The sequence below is a fragment of the Etheostoma cragini genome, chromosome 1, assembly GCF_013103735.1.
Source record: "Etheostoma cragini isolate CJK2018 chromosome 1, CSU_Ecrag_1.0, whole genome shotgun sequence".
Classification (NCBI taxonomy): domain Eukaryota; kingdom Metazoa; phylum Chordata; class Actinopteri; order Perciformes; family Percidae; genus Etheostoma; species Etheostoma cragini.
In genome coordinates, this window is record NC_048407.1 from 2,351,550 (window position 1) to 2,367,537 (window position 15,988).

The 15,988-nt window shown below is 41.7% G+C and overlaps 1 protein-coding gene across 1 annotated transcript in view; it reads left to right on the forward strand.

Annotated features, from left to right (window-relative positions):
- Window positions 1–295: 295 nt before the first annotated feature.
- The window catches only part of mmp15b (matrix metallopeptidase 15b), a 27,322-nt gene continuing 11,629 nt past the window's right edge, over window positions 296–15,988 (forward strand). Inside the window, exons 1-5 of the mRNA XM_034872286.1 lie at window positions 296–813; window positions 9,238–9,386; window positions 10,328–10,450; window positions 10,655–10,962; window positions 15,468–15,629. Coding sequence (XP_034728177.1) covers window positions 694–813; window positions 9,238–9,386; window positions 10,328–10,450; window positions 10,655–10,962; window positions 15,468–15,629 — 862 coding nt within the window. The 5' untranslated portion in view covers window positions 296–693. The remainder of the gene's footprint in view (window positions 814–9,237; window positions 9,387–10,327; window positions 10,451–10,654; window positions 10,963–15,467; window positions 15,630–15,988) is intronic.

Here is a 15,988-nt window from a genome sequence, read left to right on the forward strand (position 1 = left end):
AAAAACCGGATGTTAAGGGGAAAGAAACCGTCAAATATTTGTATTTTCTACAAGAGAGGTCGCGAGCTAAAACAGCCGCGTTCGCTTCTGCTGAAGGAGTCTGTCAAGTGCGGTGAACTTTGGGCTTATCATTTTGTCCTGTAATAGTTTGCAACTTTCTCAGGGTAAATTTGACTGCACTTTATTCGGCATTATCACGACGAGAGGTTATTATTAACCCAGTGGATTTGAACATGTTTGCAGTTAATGATTTACTAAAACGAATTCTTGTGGTAGACACACTTTGCTGAAAGACATTGCTGTGCACTTTCATGGTTAGCTTGCTAATAACGCAACAACTTTGATGTTGATTAAATGAGACTCTGGTGGGTAACTCCCGCTAGAGATACAGCAAAGTAGGCTAAAGACAGTCCGTGAACACTGAAAAGGAAAAACTTAAAAGGAGAAAGCTGTATGAGCACGTGAGACAACTCACCGACATTTGTGGAGGGGCAGTTTCTGATGCTGCTCTGACTGTATCTGGAATGGAGCTCTTTCCCACGATGCAAGCGTGCACTGGACTGTCGTAGCGGAAAACAGTTTTTTTCGCTACCGCTTGAACTAGCAAGACTGCTAGTGAAAACGTGTCTTTATATACATATACATTTCACCGTCGGGAGTGAACGAGGACTGCTTTCCCTCGCGCCCCAGACCATGGCCTCCACCTCATGGAACAGTTGCTTCTGGTTGCTCTGGAGACGGACCTTCCTCGCGCTGTGGCTGTGTGCGCTTGTGGCGCGTGGAGCGGCGGATGACAGCACCTTCAACTCAGAGGTAAAAAAGAAAAACCCAGCAGTGTTCCTCGACTACTGATAAGACTGGCTAAGTAATGCTTGTTACTTACTGACTGAGTCAATGAAACCAGAAGCTGCAGATGTTAGAGACTACTTAATGATATTAAGATATCAACTATACGCTTCCAAAATGACCAAAAGGCATGGAGTCAAGCAGTGTTTTGTTTTGCTTCCGCCAACGCAGGGACTACTTTTGGAAAGAGCACAATTTGACAAATTCTTTGGTTAACCAGATAAATAACCAGCCTCACTGTGCTATTCAAATGTTACACCTCAGGTATACAATATACTGTAACAAGTCTTTATGTATTCCATATAGCCTAATTATTGTGTGCCTCATTAAATAAACGGATATGAGGGCATTGTATTTACCTGTGTAACAGCTTCAGACATGACCTAGCCAATCAGAATTGATTGGCTAGGTCAACACCTGGAACACCTGGTTCATGATACTGATAACACTGACCACATTACTATTTCCCAATTTGTTTAATTTGGTTTCTAAGTAGATTGACTGGCAGGTGTACAGTCTTTTACATAGCTGTCATTTAGTTAAGGGATTTCAAAAATCAGGGACATTCACTAAATGTATTTCCCCTGTATAGTACCGTCACCTTTTTCAGTTACTAGACATGTTTTAGTTAAGATGTTTTTGTGGCCACCCCCATCACACCCTTCTCAAATAAACATGTGGTGGTCTCTGGTCCCTCCTCTTATAATGACTGTGCTAGAATTTAGGAATCCTGTTGTTACAATGTAGGTGAATGGGAAAACTTACACAAGCAAAGCATTTTGCATGCTCAACAGCCTTGTAGTCATTGTGTAGTGAACTATTTGGCATCAAACTTGTTTCTTTCAGTAATCATCACAATACAAAGCAGAATCACCAAGACCCAGCTCCTTTCTACAACAAGTTACCCAGTGGCTAGGGCCGATAACGGCATCATTGAAATACCGCATTTACAGAAATCCATATGTTGTGTGATTTGAAATATAATGAACACAATGATCATTGTTTAGTCATCATCATTGACTGTCTTCCACCCCATGTTCAGGGGAGTCCGGAGAAGAAAAACTTAAGTTGCCCGGGAGGGACAGTCGATTAAACCTACGGGGTATTTGTTTTGTGTTTGTAAAATTATTCTAAATTATTTCTACTTCCAATTAATATATACCACACAGTAGGGAGGGGAAGGACATGAGATGGCCGGCATCCAGCTGCAGTGTTTTACCATTGCACTTTACACTGCATACATTAAAAACCACATGTTACAGCCCTACTCTTGGCTATTTTTAGTGTTGTTGTCATGCTCATAATGTGTCTTTCTCCACCCGATTTGGACCTCTTAGCCATTATGGAAACATGTAGGCCTACACAAGTTTTCCTTATATCGGTGTGTTACAGTCACAAAGGGGTGCCAAAGTAACAAGTTGGAAGTCAAACCAGCACTACTTGCATTTTTCTTTCGTCAGTCCAGGGATTAAGACAATTCAAGAGATGAGAGCTGATGCTATACCTATAGGAAGGTGCTTTTGTTTGTTCTTTGACAGAGAGAGAAAGACATACTGACAGACCTGGAGGGGGGTGGGTGGGGGGTCTTCTTGTCAGCCAGGTTACAACACATCCTGATGGGTTATTATAAGAGTGTGTGTGTGTTTAGATGTTTGCTGTGACTTACTGAGACAAGAGATGTAGGGTTTACACAATGTGTGGACGGATGAGAAATCTCTAAGCACTTGTTGCCAAGTGTGTGTGTGTGTGTGTGCCGGTGTATTTGTGTGTCAGCTGAAATACTAACAATTACATCACCCATTTTGTCTCTTTACCATTTGCAATGCTTCATACAAGCATAGAGCTCTAAACGTAAAGTGCATCTCTTGGACACAGCACACTAAAACTACAGGTTGTTACTTTGAAGAGTTAAAGAAGTGTGTGTGTGTGTGTGTGTGGGGGGGGGGGGGGCTGCTTTTAGGAAGTCACTGGTGGTCTTTGTGGCTCTGGAATCTGTCCCTTGATTCTGAGCGGAACATTTGTTTTCACACACAAGTCAGAATAGTGTTAGAGTTGCATAGATTAGCTGTCAACTGTTGAATCAGTCGCCAACTGTTAATCAATTAATCCATTCTTGTAATTTAAAAAAGAGGGACTTATCTGATTCCAGTTTATGAAATGTGGATTTGTTCAGTTTTTTTGTCACTTCTCTGTTACAGTAAAGTTAATATCTTTGAGTTGTGGACAAAACAAGACATTTGTGAAAATGGAAATACTGATTGATATTTGTCACCATCTTGTCATTTTCATTATATGCCACAAAACTAATCGATTAATCGAGAAAGTAATTGACAGATTAATTGAAGGTCATAGAAATGTTTATGTATGACCAGAATATAGGCGGTTTCGGGGTTTCAGTAGTTGTGTGGTGGTGAGTTGGTAAATCACTCTCTGTAAAGTCTGCTTTCTGATTTATGGGTGAAAGTAGCTCGGTCAGTAGCAGGTTGGGTTGGGAACTGGAGAGTGGCTGGTTCAAGGACCCAAATGGACCAAAGTATGGTGGTGGACCGGTAGCTGGAAAGGCCTCTGTTCCCTTCCTGGCATCAATACCTCAACTGCCAACCCCCTTTGCCATGGGCAGCACCCTCACTCAGAACAGAGTGACAGTAGTGTGTCTTGATCAACATAATCAGCATATAAAATGATATGTCATGTATAAATGACACCTTGTTGGGTTTGTTTTCAAGCTGCCTGTATCTGCTACACAAACCCAGATTAAACACCTACCTACTCTACAGTTTGTACACGTACTGAAATACTTCCTCTCATGTTTAATCTGATCCTTACTATTCAGATGTGGTTCAAGCCATTTGTTTAGAAGTTGGCCTGAGACCTCTACTCCTACTCTGTCTGCACAAACAGGATGACGTGGGGGGATAGAAACATGAGGAAAAAGAGGGGGACTATGAGTGTGACAAGAATCAGAGAACTTTAGATTGAAAACGGAGAAACCTGGGCTGGGGTTATTTAGGAAAGAGGGAAAGAGAGACAAAGATGGAGAGAGAAAGTTGACGGTGGACAGTGGTGGTCAATCTCAGCTGTGCGGCATGTGATGGCTGAATGTGACAGCTGTTCTCTGACTGGGACACACACACATACACACACACACACACACACACACAGTGCAAAGGCATGCTGGGCCTGGGACTCCAAGGCATCTTAGGAAATACAAAGGACGCTCTTGTCTGAAGAGAGAGAGCTGTGAGAGAAAACTTGAGAATAGGAGAGAAAGAACATGAGAGAGCACAGAAAGAAACTGACATGATAAGACAGGCTGCATGGACAGAATGCTAAAAGTGTGCAACAGCAATTTGAAGCTAAAGCAGAGTAATAGCAGCGAAGAGAGGGGTAATCAGTGACTTATTGCAGCATATAACTCCTCTTCAACTTTCTCAATCCGTATCCTCTTTGTATCCGTGTAATCTGCAGCGTGCTGTCTCTTCACATTCCAGCCACTTCTCCCCGGCTCCCCTGTGATTGGCTTTTACCATGTTCACAAGAACTGGATGGGAACTACCCCTGAATGTGTTTATATGTTTTTAGGCATTTCCTGCATTTTGCAAAATGCTGTGTTTATGTGTCCCTGCATGCTTTATCTGTCCATACCCAATGTGTATATTATTGTCTTGCATTCAGAAAAAGAGGCACGTCTGGTTGCCTCTCTAACTCCACATGTGCTTTATGAAATCTCCAAACTGAAGTAATCAAATTGTCTTCCTCCTGGCTGCCTGTCTGTGTCTCTTTCTTTCTCACTACTCCATTTACTTATCCATCCTCTTGGTCGGACTTTGGGGGGTAAGAGATGGCAGCAGACCAAAACTCGGAATAAAAGCTCTGTTAGTATCTTGGCTGACATTGTGGTGGAGACACACGCACACACACACACACACACACACACAAGCTTACATTAACACTCATATACACACTTCTGGCAGGTTTTACAACTCCTTGTATATTGCTGGGTCTGGTTTTGGCAGGTAAGCTCAAGGACTCTTTGAAAGGCCATTTTAGAGACGAGGCTAAGAGTACATGCACGCACACACTCACACTGACACACTCACACTGACACACACACACACACACAAACACACGAGCACTCCCCTACTCCTGTTAGACTTAGCCCAGCTGATGAGGCAAGGTGAGCGGCTGAAGTGCTTTACTGTTGCTGTAGACGATGGGCGTGTGGGGGTGGGGGGGGGGCAGGGGTTCATAAGCGTCTATACATCTTCCCAACAGCACTGCAGCTCTTCCCTTCTACCCGACTACAGCCTGCTGTAAATACTTGTATGGAAGGGACAGAGAAAGATTGTGTAGAGACCAGGGCTGCACGATATGAGAGAAATATGCAATAACGCTCTGCTATTCTGCCGCTTTCAAATTGCTTGTTGAATGTAAAACAAATGAAAGAAAAAATCATTTCTAACATTCTTTCATATAACAAATTGAATTAAATACAAAAAGCAACACTAAAACTGTTTTAAAAGTTTAAAGGGCCGTTTTCAACTAACACAAAAAACCTCATGTCCTTCGCAGCCTTAAGCGACGTGTTTATTGCGCTGAAGTTGATCTTAAAAAAAAAACAATATATTGTGCAGCCCTGGCAGAGACAACATCACATTCCTAGATATGTTCACAGACACAAACATCAACAGACATGAAGGCATTTCCCTTTTTCATCAAGGACCATCACTGCAGCAACGACAAGCGCGTGGAGATGCTGATCACAGAGGAGAGGGGAGGAAGTAGCTGCAATGTGAAAAGACACACGTTGGAGATTACACAGAGCACTGGCTCGTTTTTAGCTTTTTAAATTACTTTTATTGAAATTCTGATGGGAATTGCAATGTTACTCCGCTGTTCCCCCCACAGTGTCTGGTGTGGTTAGATCACTGCATTACAGCAAGTGCTTTGTTTTGATCTTCAGACAGTATGAAAAATGATCCCCATTAGCTGACACGATACGGCGATCAATACTTTACATTACATTACTAATCAGCTCTTTAAAGATGTTCTCTCTTTTGTGGACATGTTTTGTGTCATTTAGTAAATTCACTGTTTTGGTCAACACTTTTGAAGCTGTGGTGGAGAGGAGGGCACTGAACAAACTGTTATCTATCATGGATAACCCCGACCCCCCTCTCCACCCCCCACTGGTCCAACAGAGGAGCAGCTTCTCTAAGAACCTCCGACGGCTATGATGTCGCACGGACCGCTACATGAAATCCTTCCTACCACAGGCAGTAAAACTCTTCAACACGTCATCACCGGGTGCTGATAAGACTCCGAGAATCCACAATACTGCAGTACTGCAACCTGCACAATAGGTTTATCTACATATTTAACATTACTAGTTAAGCAGTTCCACATTTTGGTATTCCCCACTTAGATATATTCAAATTTTTGTTCTTGTATTATTTCATGTATATTGTGTGTATATACAGTGCATCCTAGTATTTCATTTATATTTATATTCTGTGCGGTGTGACTGATTTGTTGCTGCTGTAACACTATAATTTCCCATTTTGTTGTATCAATATCTGTCTATCTATCTATCTATCTATCTATCTATCTATATATCTTTCTATTGAAATCTAACCTAGCGGAATTAGCATTTCCCTTTAACGCTGTCAGACATTTGTTCAGCAGCTGTTACGAGATCAAACTCTTTAGTGAGATGCTCTCTGAACATTTGATACTGATCGATTTGACCATTTGCCAAAACCCACCCCCAAACAGCCAATCATAGCTTAGCAACTGTAACAAGGCACGCTTGGCCTCCTGTCGAGCCACATGTCAAAGTGGTGTGCATTGGCCTGGTGTAAGAGCAATACTCTGCAGCTAGAGAGTTTGATTGGGGGGGGGGGGGGGGGGGGGGGGGGGGGGGGGGGGGGGGGGTTAATCACTTGAGAAAACACACAAGTGAAGACGTACGTAACAGGAACTTATTATCTGAGATAGCTCTAGGTTTCAAGTGCATATTTAAGACCCTTTTATAGAGCTTTTACTTTAAAACAAGTCACATGTTTATTAGCTAAACGCTAGCTATCTACAGCTGATAATATCTTATTTCTTATATCATTTGGGTTCACAAAATCAATGGCTAAAAATGAGAAGGCTGCTTTTGTTGACCTCCGTCTAAATCATGGACCCATTGTCAATCACTCCCTACAATTTACAATGATACAGTAAATCTGCCATTGTCAACACTGTAAATTTCAGTATGTGCCGTGCACAATTGGGGAACTTCACGGGCGTAGCAAGAGGAACTACAGTTAGTAGGAGTGGGGCTTATCAATCACTTATTTTCCTTTTATGTGAGATGTTGGTTTTTGGAACCATATCACCTGTTTCATCCGCTGTGTGTGTGTGTGTGTGTGTGTGTTTGTGGTTGGGTGGTGGGACAGTATTGTTAGGGTTTCAGGAAGTATGTGCTTGTGTTGGAGTGTGTGTGTGTGTGTATAATTGTGTGTCTGAAGCTTTCTTATCTAAAGGCAGAGGTGGGTCAGGGTCACGTCCAGTTCAGCCCCCTCTACATCTCTTCCTGCTCCTACACACTCACACACAGAGCTGATACAGACAGGGGAAGATGAAGATGAGACACAGTGAGGGAAAAATACCTTTCAGAGGTTTTTTTTACTGTTGTACATCTTCAAAAGAAAATAAAAAAAGGTCTAAATAACAGGCAATTAAGATGAATAGATATAATGATCCTCAGGTGAAAGAAGCCACCACAACTAACAGTGAGTAGATAGAAAAAGGACTGAGCATAGGATCTGAAAATATATCAATAGGGGAAACTACACATGAAAAATGGAAATAAAATGCTATACACAGTATTGCATAATGACACATATTCACAACTGACCGCTAATATAACTGACGAACAGTAGTTAAAAGGACGTGTGTATTGAACTATGTATAAACATATAGTGTATAGTACATTTGGGAAAGTATAACAATAATTCTAAAATTATAGGATACACAGAGATAAATAGGAATGAAACAGAATGTATTGGGTGAACTAACATACATTGCAGTCTATAATGTTACAGCTCTGCATTTTATAATAATGACACACTAATAAGTAATCCTATCTATAATAACAATCATGATAATAATGGACATTAGAACGTCCGCAGTAAGAGCGTTCGCCTCATGTTAGCTGAGTCCTGTAGCGACCTGGGTTCGAGTCCGGCCTGCGGCCCTTTACTGCGTGTCATTCCCCATCGATCTCTCCCCTTTTCAACTCTAATGAAGGAAAAAAGCCCCAAGAATAATCAAAAAAAAAAAAAAAAAGAATGACTGAAAACTGACAAAAACTGCTGCAGCAACTGACTTGAAAAGCTCACCACATAGCAGCCTGTCTCTATGAATGTGATTGGAGATTTGACGTAGAGGTAAAACGGGTTTTGAAGGTTTGAGCTCTAGGGGCCAGGTGCTCTAAAGCCCGAGGGCCAAACATACATTTTGGGTTACCACTTCCATTAACAAATTTTTGGGCAGAACATATGTGACTGAGCCCTTCCACTATACAGATGTATATAGTCTGCGTATGGTATGTGTGTGGTAGAGAAGGACTGAAAGAGGTGAGCTTGTTTGTATGGCTTTTTAAGGAGTGGATGAGTAAATACGGATTACCAAGTAGCATTTTGCGTTGTGAAAGATGGGCGTAAACCTGAGAACTGCACACATAGACTCTCATTGAGCTGAATGCATGGTGAGCACACATGCACACTCAGACACACACCCTTACACATTCCCGGTGTGTCCACGCGTAGGCGTATCTAGTATCTCCGACGACCCAATGTGCAAGTGCTTGCATGTGTGTGCAATGTGTGATATTAGGTTTCTACACAACAGGTGGGATAGACTTTGCGTCATCTGTGATTGGGTCAGATATCACGTTTTCTCCCTCACGTCTGTCATTAATACCCCCCCCCCCCCCCCCCCCCCCCCCCCCCCCCCCCGCACCAGCCCTCCCAGTCGCATACCCCCAGAACATTCAGGTCTGAAAACTGATGTTCTCTCTGCCTTCTTGTGGTTTCTTCAGTCTGAGGATTGTTCCCAGCTGTAAAAAAGAAGACAAATTGCCCATGCATTATGATCATAAAACACAGTTTCCATCAATTCCATAATTCCCTTCTTGATTAAGTAAAAAGTGTTTCTGAGATTGTAGTGTGTTTGTGTAGAGTAGTAGAGTGTTCTGTCTTTGCGTAAATCTCTCTTTTTCTTATGCTGTTGACGTCAGTGATATAAAATCTAATGAGCTTTGATTCAAGGTAGTTGGCACCACATGATATGAACAGATGACATTTGTAACCATTTCCTTTCTGTTTTTCTTCCTGTCTCCAGGCGTGGCTGAGGATGTACGGTTACCTGCCCCAGGCCAGCAGACAGATGTCCACCATGCGATCAGCTCAGATTCTGTCCAATGCAATCAGCGACATGCAGCAGTTCTACAGCCTGGAGGTCACAGGACAGATGGACCCTCAAACCATCAGGTCAGCAGGGATAAACAATGCTGTTTTTGTTTGATTTACGGCTTTTTTTCCATTAATGGTACCTGCTCAACTCGCCTCGCCTGGACTCGGCCGCGGTGCCCCGTCCTCCTTTTTCCATTGCAGATTAGCACCGCCTCATGCCTAGTACTACCTCATAACCATGACTGAGGAAGCACTAAAAAAAAGTAGCTGCTAGCAGGTACCAGGGACTTTTTTTGTAATGGAAAACCAAAAAAGCGAGTCGAGTCGAGGTGAGTAGAGCAGGTTCCATGAAGTGGAAAACGCCATAAGACTTACACCGACTTATAGCTATTTGGAGAAAGTCAAATATTTTTGACCAAACAGGTTGAAATTGATATTGCGGCGATATTGTGGGTTAGGTCTTTTGCAAAATATGAACACAATGAGATCACAAATAATGTGGATACAATGACTAAGTGGGTAAAAGGCAAAAAATAGAACAGCTGTTAAGTCTGGTGAGTTCAGAAAATGACATTGCTTTACTGTTAGGCAGCCTTTAAAACCAAGAAAAGACAGCACTTATGTCACATCACGATATTACAATGTCCAACGTTGATATCTAGCCTCATATATGAATGTTGATATAATATGGATATGTTGCCCAGCCCTACACCCACTCATACAGACAATGTGGACCAGCCCACAAACACTGTGCTGCAACTCATTTTGGGGCCCAACCTTTACTTAATTTGATAATTTGATATGTTATAAAAACATTTTTTGTTTAATAGGATGATTTGGATAAGAATTTGGAAATAATGTCTTTGAACCATGACATCAAGAGGAGAAAGTATGAGCTTTAACATCATGCTCCCCTTTATCTCTTCTCTTTTTATTCTTTCAATACACTCACACACACACACACACACACACAAACAAAAATATATCTTTCCTGCTCCTGACTACTATCACTCCATCAGTGCCATGAAGAGACCCCGCTGCGGTGTGCCTGACAAGTTCGGAGGCCAGATCAAAACCAACGTGCGGCGGAAACGCTACGCCCTCACGGGACATAAGTGGAACAAGAGCCACCTCACTTACAGGTAACTAAAAGACGTTCTGATTGTCAAGAAAAACCATCCCGCCACAAAGAAAACTCACAAAGGCTTCTGTAAAACGTTACAATGGACGTTAAGATTCAAACATTTCTTTTGTTGCTTGTGAATCCACAAAGGGGTATGTTATGGAACAGGTCGGACTGGCGTTTTTAATATTTATTTTCCCTCTTTCCCTCTATGTTCCCGTAGTATCCAGAACTACACTCCCAAGATTGGAGAGTATAACTCATTCGAAGCCATCCGTCGGGCGTTCAAAGTCTGGGAGAGTATAACCCCGTTGACGTTTGACGAAATTCCCTACCAGGAGATCAAATATGGACGCCGCAAGGAGCCCGACATTATGATCTTCTTCGCTTCGGGTTTTCATGGAGACAGCTCTCCTTTTGATGGGGAGGGAGGCTTCCTAGCCCATGCCTACTTCCCTGGACCTGGAATGGGTGGGGACACACACTTTGACTCCGATGAACCATGGACCATAGGAAACCACAACGTACAAGGTAAACTGTTACTGTCGGAACAATTCGGGAGGTCTAGTGTTTTTCTTTGTTTATACCAAATGCTACGAAGAAAAATTATAGAAAGCATACAGTGGCTTGCATAAGTATACACACCCATGCTAAAGTAGATTAAAAAGAGGAATGAAAAAAACTCTTTTGGAAATTGATCTTAATGCTTCATTAAAAAAAAACTAGGAAAATCCAACCCTTTAAGGACACACTCTTGACTTTAACTAAATAAATGTTCTTCATTAAAATACAGGGGCCATAAGTATACACACCTACATGTTAAACTCCCATAGAGGCAGGCAGATGTTTACTTTTGAAGGCCTGTTATTTCATGGACCCTCAGGTGGGCTGGTGTTGCTGCGTGTTACAAGGCTTTATCTTGAGACCAGAGGGAGTTGTTACTTCACGTTTTGGTAGAAGTGAGGATTGAGGGGTTATTAGGCCCTTGATCATTTCAGCCGATGAGCTGTTTGCAGCACTATAGTCATTTTTAATGTTGTGTTGGTTGTAATGGATCGGTATAGATTACAAATAGCTGTCCCCATCGCTTTCCTCCACGCCTAACTAGAGTTGGCATGGCTTAGCTAGCTACATCATCTCTCATTTGTCGGGCTCCGCTACTCATTTACCTCTGTAAAAGTCGACGCTTTGCCTCAAACTCTTTGCCCCAACTGCACCTCTTTATAGTTTTCATATGTTGCTAAGAACTTGTGCTGACATACACTAACTGTAGTGTAGTGACAACTGTGATCCATCTGTAGAAGCTAAACTAGGCACACAAACACAACAGATATTTTGTGATTTTGAGAACTGGAATGATTGCCTAAACCTGTTGGTGCTACATGCTTTACCTTCACACTTTCCTTAACGTGAACCCTAAACCCAATTACAACTCTTAACATCAATGTCTAGCACTAAACTAATCGTATGTAAAAGTGAGGATTAAGAACGTAGCTTCATATTTAAGAAACTTTAAGAAGTTCCTCTTCATGCTGTGCACCCATTAACCCTGCTGACTAGGGAGGGATTTTCTTTGCAACAATGGGTTTCCTTACCCTGTTATCTACATACACACATCAGACACAGACAGCTAAACTTTGTGTGTGTGTGTGTGTGTGTGTGTGTGTGTGATCAGCTGTGTGTAGGATGTGTAGCGGGACAGATCACAGGCACGGTGGAATGCCACAGTAAGTGGGAGTGTGTTCCACTTGGGGGAGATCTCTAGACTGCTCCCTTTGTTGCACCACGCTACTCACACAGCTCAAAAGCAAAGTAGGACCAAATTACAATCTTTTCCAACTTAGACACACATCTAATTAGTCAAACTTTTCACAGACGTTGTCTTTAATTAACTCCAGCATTCTACTACTGCATTCCGGTCGCACCGTTGCTGGGATGTACCCCCTGTTTCTTTTTTTAATCCTCTTGTATTGATCCATCAATTGGCTGATGGAGTGATAGTGTACAATAATAACAGTCAAGATTGTCTTTTCAACAACAGTATGACTTCATTGAGTTCAGGGTTTAAGCCAGTTGCAGGCAATAAAGTATTCAGATTCTGATTAGCAATCAAAATGCCAAAGGTTCTGTGGTTGTACTGTATTGTCAAATATAAAGATATTTAATATCTTTAGGTTTTAAACTGGTTGTTGAACGAAACAAACCATCTAAAATCCCGAAAATTTAATACTTGTTTATTTTGACTATTTCCGGACCAAATGACTGACAAATCAAAACTAAGTTATTGATCACCGATGAAAACCATCCTTAGTTGCAGCTCTAATAGCATTTCAAATAAAACATTGAAATGTTGCCTTTGCAGTACTGATGCAGAACAAGGATACTATAGCCCTTGTGTTGTCCTCCTGGGTCATTGTCGGTCCCTTTGTCCCACTTTTTTATTTAGTTTTTACTAATATCATCTTACTACCACTAGTTGTACACTACTTTTTGGAATTATTGGTCAATAACCATCATTAATATAGAATTACACCTAATATTTGAGTTAAAAAGCGGAAATTATGAATTATTTTGACTAATAGTTAAGATCAGAGGAATGAAAGTGATCAATTGCGTTGTAAGGAATCCAATCCATTTTTTGTGGTAATTTGGTTAAACATTTTTTTAAAGGCTTCAAATTTGACCCGAGGACAACAAGAGGGTTAAGGAACTTTTCTTTAGAACTATCATTGTTCATATGCTGGTGCACACAAAAGTGGTACCCTAACCTCACATGAAAAGTAAGAAGTGAGACTTGGTCAAGCATCCGTTAACATCTGCCCTGCTGAAGTGTCCTTAAGAATGAAACAGAATCAGTTCTGACCTCTGACCTCCTTTTGGGGGTGTGGTCAAACAGACAGACTTTAGCTTAGGGGCCAGTTAAACATAAAGGAATGATATGACAGTAAAAGCACACATCCACCATCATTATCCATTACATTTTGTATTCTTTCCCTTTAGTTGACCTCAGTTTGATTTGTCAGTGAAGAACAATTCTATTGGTGTGTACCTTGTGATGCACAATGTGATTAATCATCAGGCTCTATGGCACAGATGCTCTGACAAAAAAACGCGTTTTCGCTTTGTCCAAATGAATCGCTGACACGCACACTCAAACACACCGTGCTCAGATGGAACGCTGCGGGCCAGTACCAGTAAAAGGTTAGAAGCTATTGTGGTTCTTTGTGATCAGATGAGAGTGATGTGAGTAAGTCACTGGGAAAAGGCAGAGCAAACTTGGAAAGAGCACTTGGGTTGTCAGGGTGCTTCTTCAGTGTGCGTGTCCTTCACAGGGAGTCCCCTGGCTGCTGATGAATAAGCTGTGAGATGTGGTAAACAAGGGAACAAAGCTTCACAGTTAAAATAGACAAAATGACAAAACGTGTGTGTGTGTGTGTGTGTGTGTGTGTCTGTACAGGGTAGTCACAAATAGCAATAGTTGCAATGGCTGCACTTCTAACTTTGCCAAGGCTTTTGAAGTTTACTCTTGCTTTTCTGTTGAACAGAATGGCTGTCACAGTTACCTAACAAAGGCCTCTTTATCTGCTCTCAGTGCTCTCAGTTCTCTCTCTCTTTCTCTCTCTCCCTCCCTCTCTCTTTCTCTCTCTCTCTTTGTTTTTATCCTCTGCTATCTCTAGCACTCTGTCGTGCCCTCTGCTGTTCTCTCCTTGAGTGTTAGCCACAGCTTAGTACACCGTGAGGACATTCATGTGACTCTGAAATTATAGATGGTGGGGGAGATGAACTGTGTGTGTGTGTGTGTGTGTGTGTGTGTGTGTGTGTGTGTGTGTGTGTGTGTGTGTGTGTGTGTGTGTGTGTGTGTGTTATACAAAGAGTGAATGAGGAGATGCACAGGGGCAGGCATCCAAAGCATCTCCCCTTCCGTTCCGTGCATAGCAGTGACATCGCCGTGTCTTAATACCCCAACACCACGATGTCACCAGCACAAATCTGACCCATCAGCATGGGCCAGACAAAGTCGCTAGCAGGTTCAAAGTTCAAAGAGAGCATGGCTAGGCAACAAAGAGGTATTGACTGAAGGGGAGGTACCCAAATGTGTGTTGGCTTCCCTTCAGAGATGAACTTATAGAGATTTGTTGGTTAATTGTGAGCCAGGTTTTTTATCCAGGAAGTTTATCCAGGGGTTTGTCCCTGACTTGTCAGTGTGTAATCAATAGCAGCGATCACACATCGGCATCCTTTGATTGGTTATAACTGTTACAAATGTGTGTTGATTCACATCAGCAATCATTAGCATGCCTGTGTTTGATTTTATCTGTCAGATCTACAGAGATGTTTCTTGACATCATAACTGGGAGAGAACAATGAAACTCAATTCTTATACATTGAGTGCACAGATTTTGTACGCGTTTCTGCTCTTGGTGACCTGCAACTTATGCAGTCCTGTATGTGCTTTTTCATATCAAGACACAATAGGGCTGGGACAATATGCTTTTGTCCTGATTGTGCCGAGTGCATTTGTGTTGCAATTTTCCTTTATGGGGATTCTAGAAGGATTGCCATTTGATATATTTGAGTATTGAAATTATTTCTCTCCTTCTTAAACAAAAAACTAAAGGTAAATACACTTCTGGAGACATTATTCCATGAGACATTTCTGAAAACTAATTGTTTACTAAAAAGAATGCACGTCATGTGTCAGTCAGTCGGTCTGACGTTTATTTTATTTGTGAAGAAGAACATAACATGGCTTTTCTGCATTTTCTGCTTCTGTTTTGCAGGAAACAGATATGATGTAATTGTCATCGGCAGTACCGCATAAACAGAAAACGCTTAGGTAAACCATTGGTAAAAAAAGAAAGAAAATAATGATTCTAGTGAAAGTAATGGATTAAATAAGTCGTTGCAAAAAATCAGTATACATGCGTTTTTTTAATTTTTTTAACCAACCCTACCACTCAAACTAACTTTCTAGAGATTAGGATGATATTTTTCTCTCCCCTAACTTGTGTCGTTGCTTGATCCTTTCCACACAGGTAATGACCTCTTCCTGGTGGCAGTCCACGAGCTGGGCCACGCCCTTGGTCTGGAGCACTCCAACAACCCCCTGGCCATCATGGCTCCCTTTTACCAATGGATGGAGACGGAGAACTTCCAGCTGCCTGACGACGACCGGCGGGGCATACAGCAGATCTATGGTAGGATGTTACTGCTGGATGCACCTCCTGCTGTCAAGTGCATACAGCCCTTGCAGTGTGTGAAATTATTAGGACATGAACTGATGCTTCGCACTTTCTACTAGATTGTAACCTATACTGTATGCATTTTGTCCTTAAAAGACAATTTTCCTTTAATTTTTATTTCTAAAACCCAATATCAATAGGTTGCCTTAAGTTATTTGAAAATCCATTTACAATTAGCATTTCAGAAACATAAAAGGAATAGAAGGATATCTTGGGAAATGTCTTTTTTTGCTGAGAGGTAGATGAGAAAATGGACTCCACTCATTTGTGTGTAATGTGAAGCTACAGCTGAAAGATGGTTAACTTGGCATAAA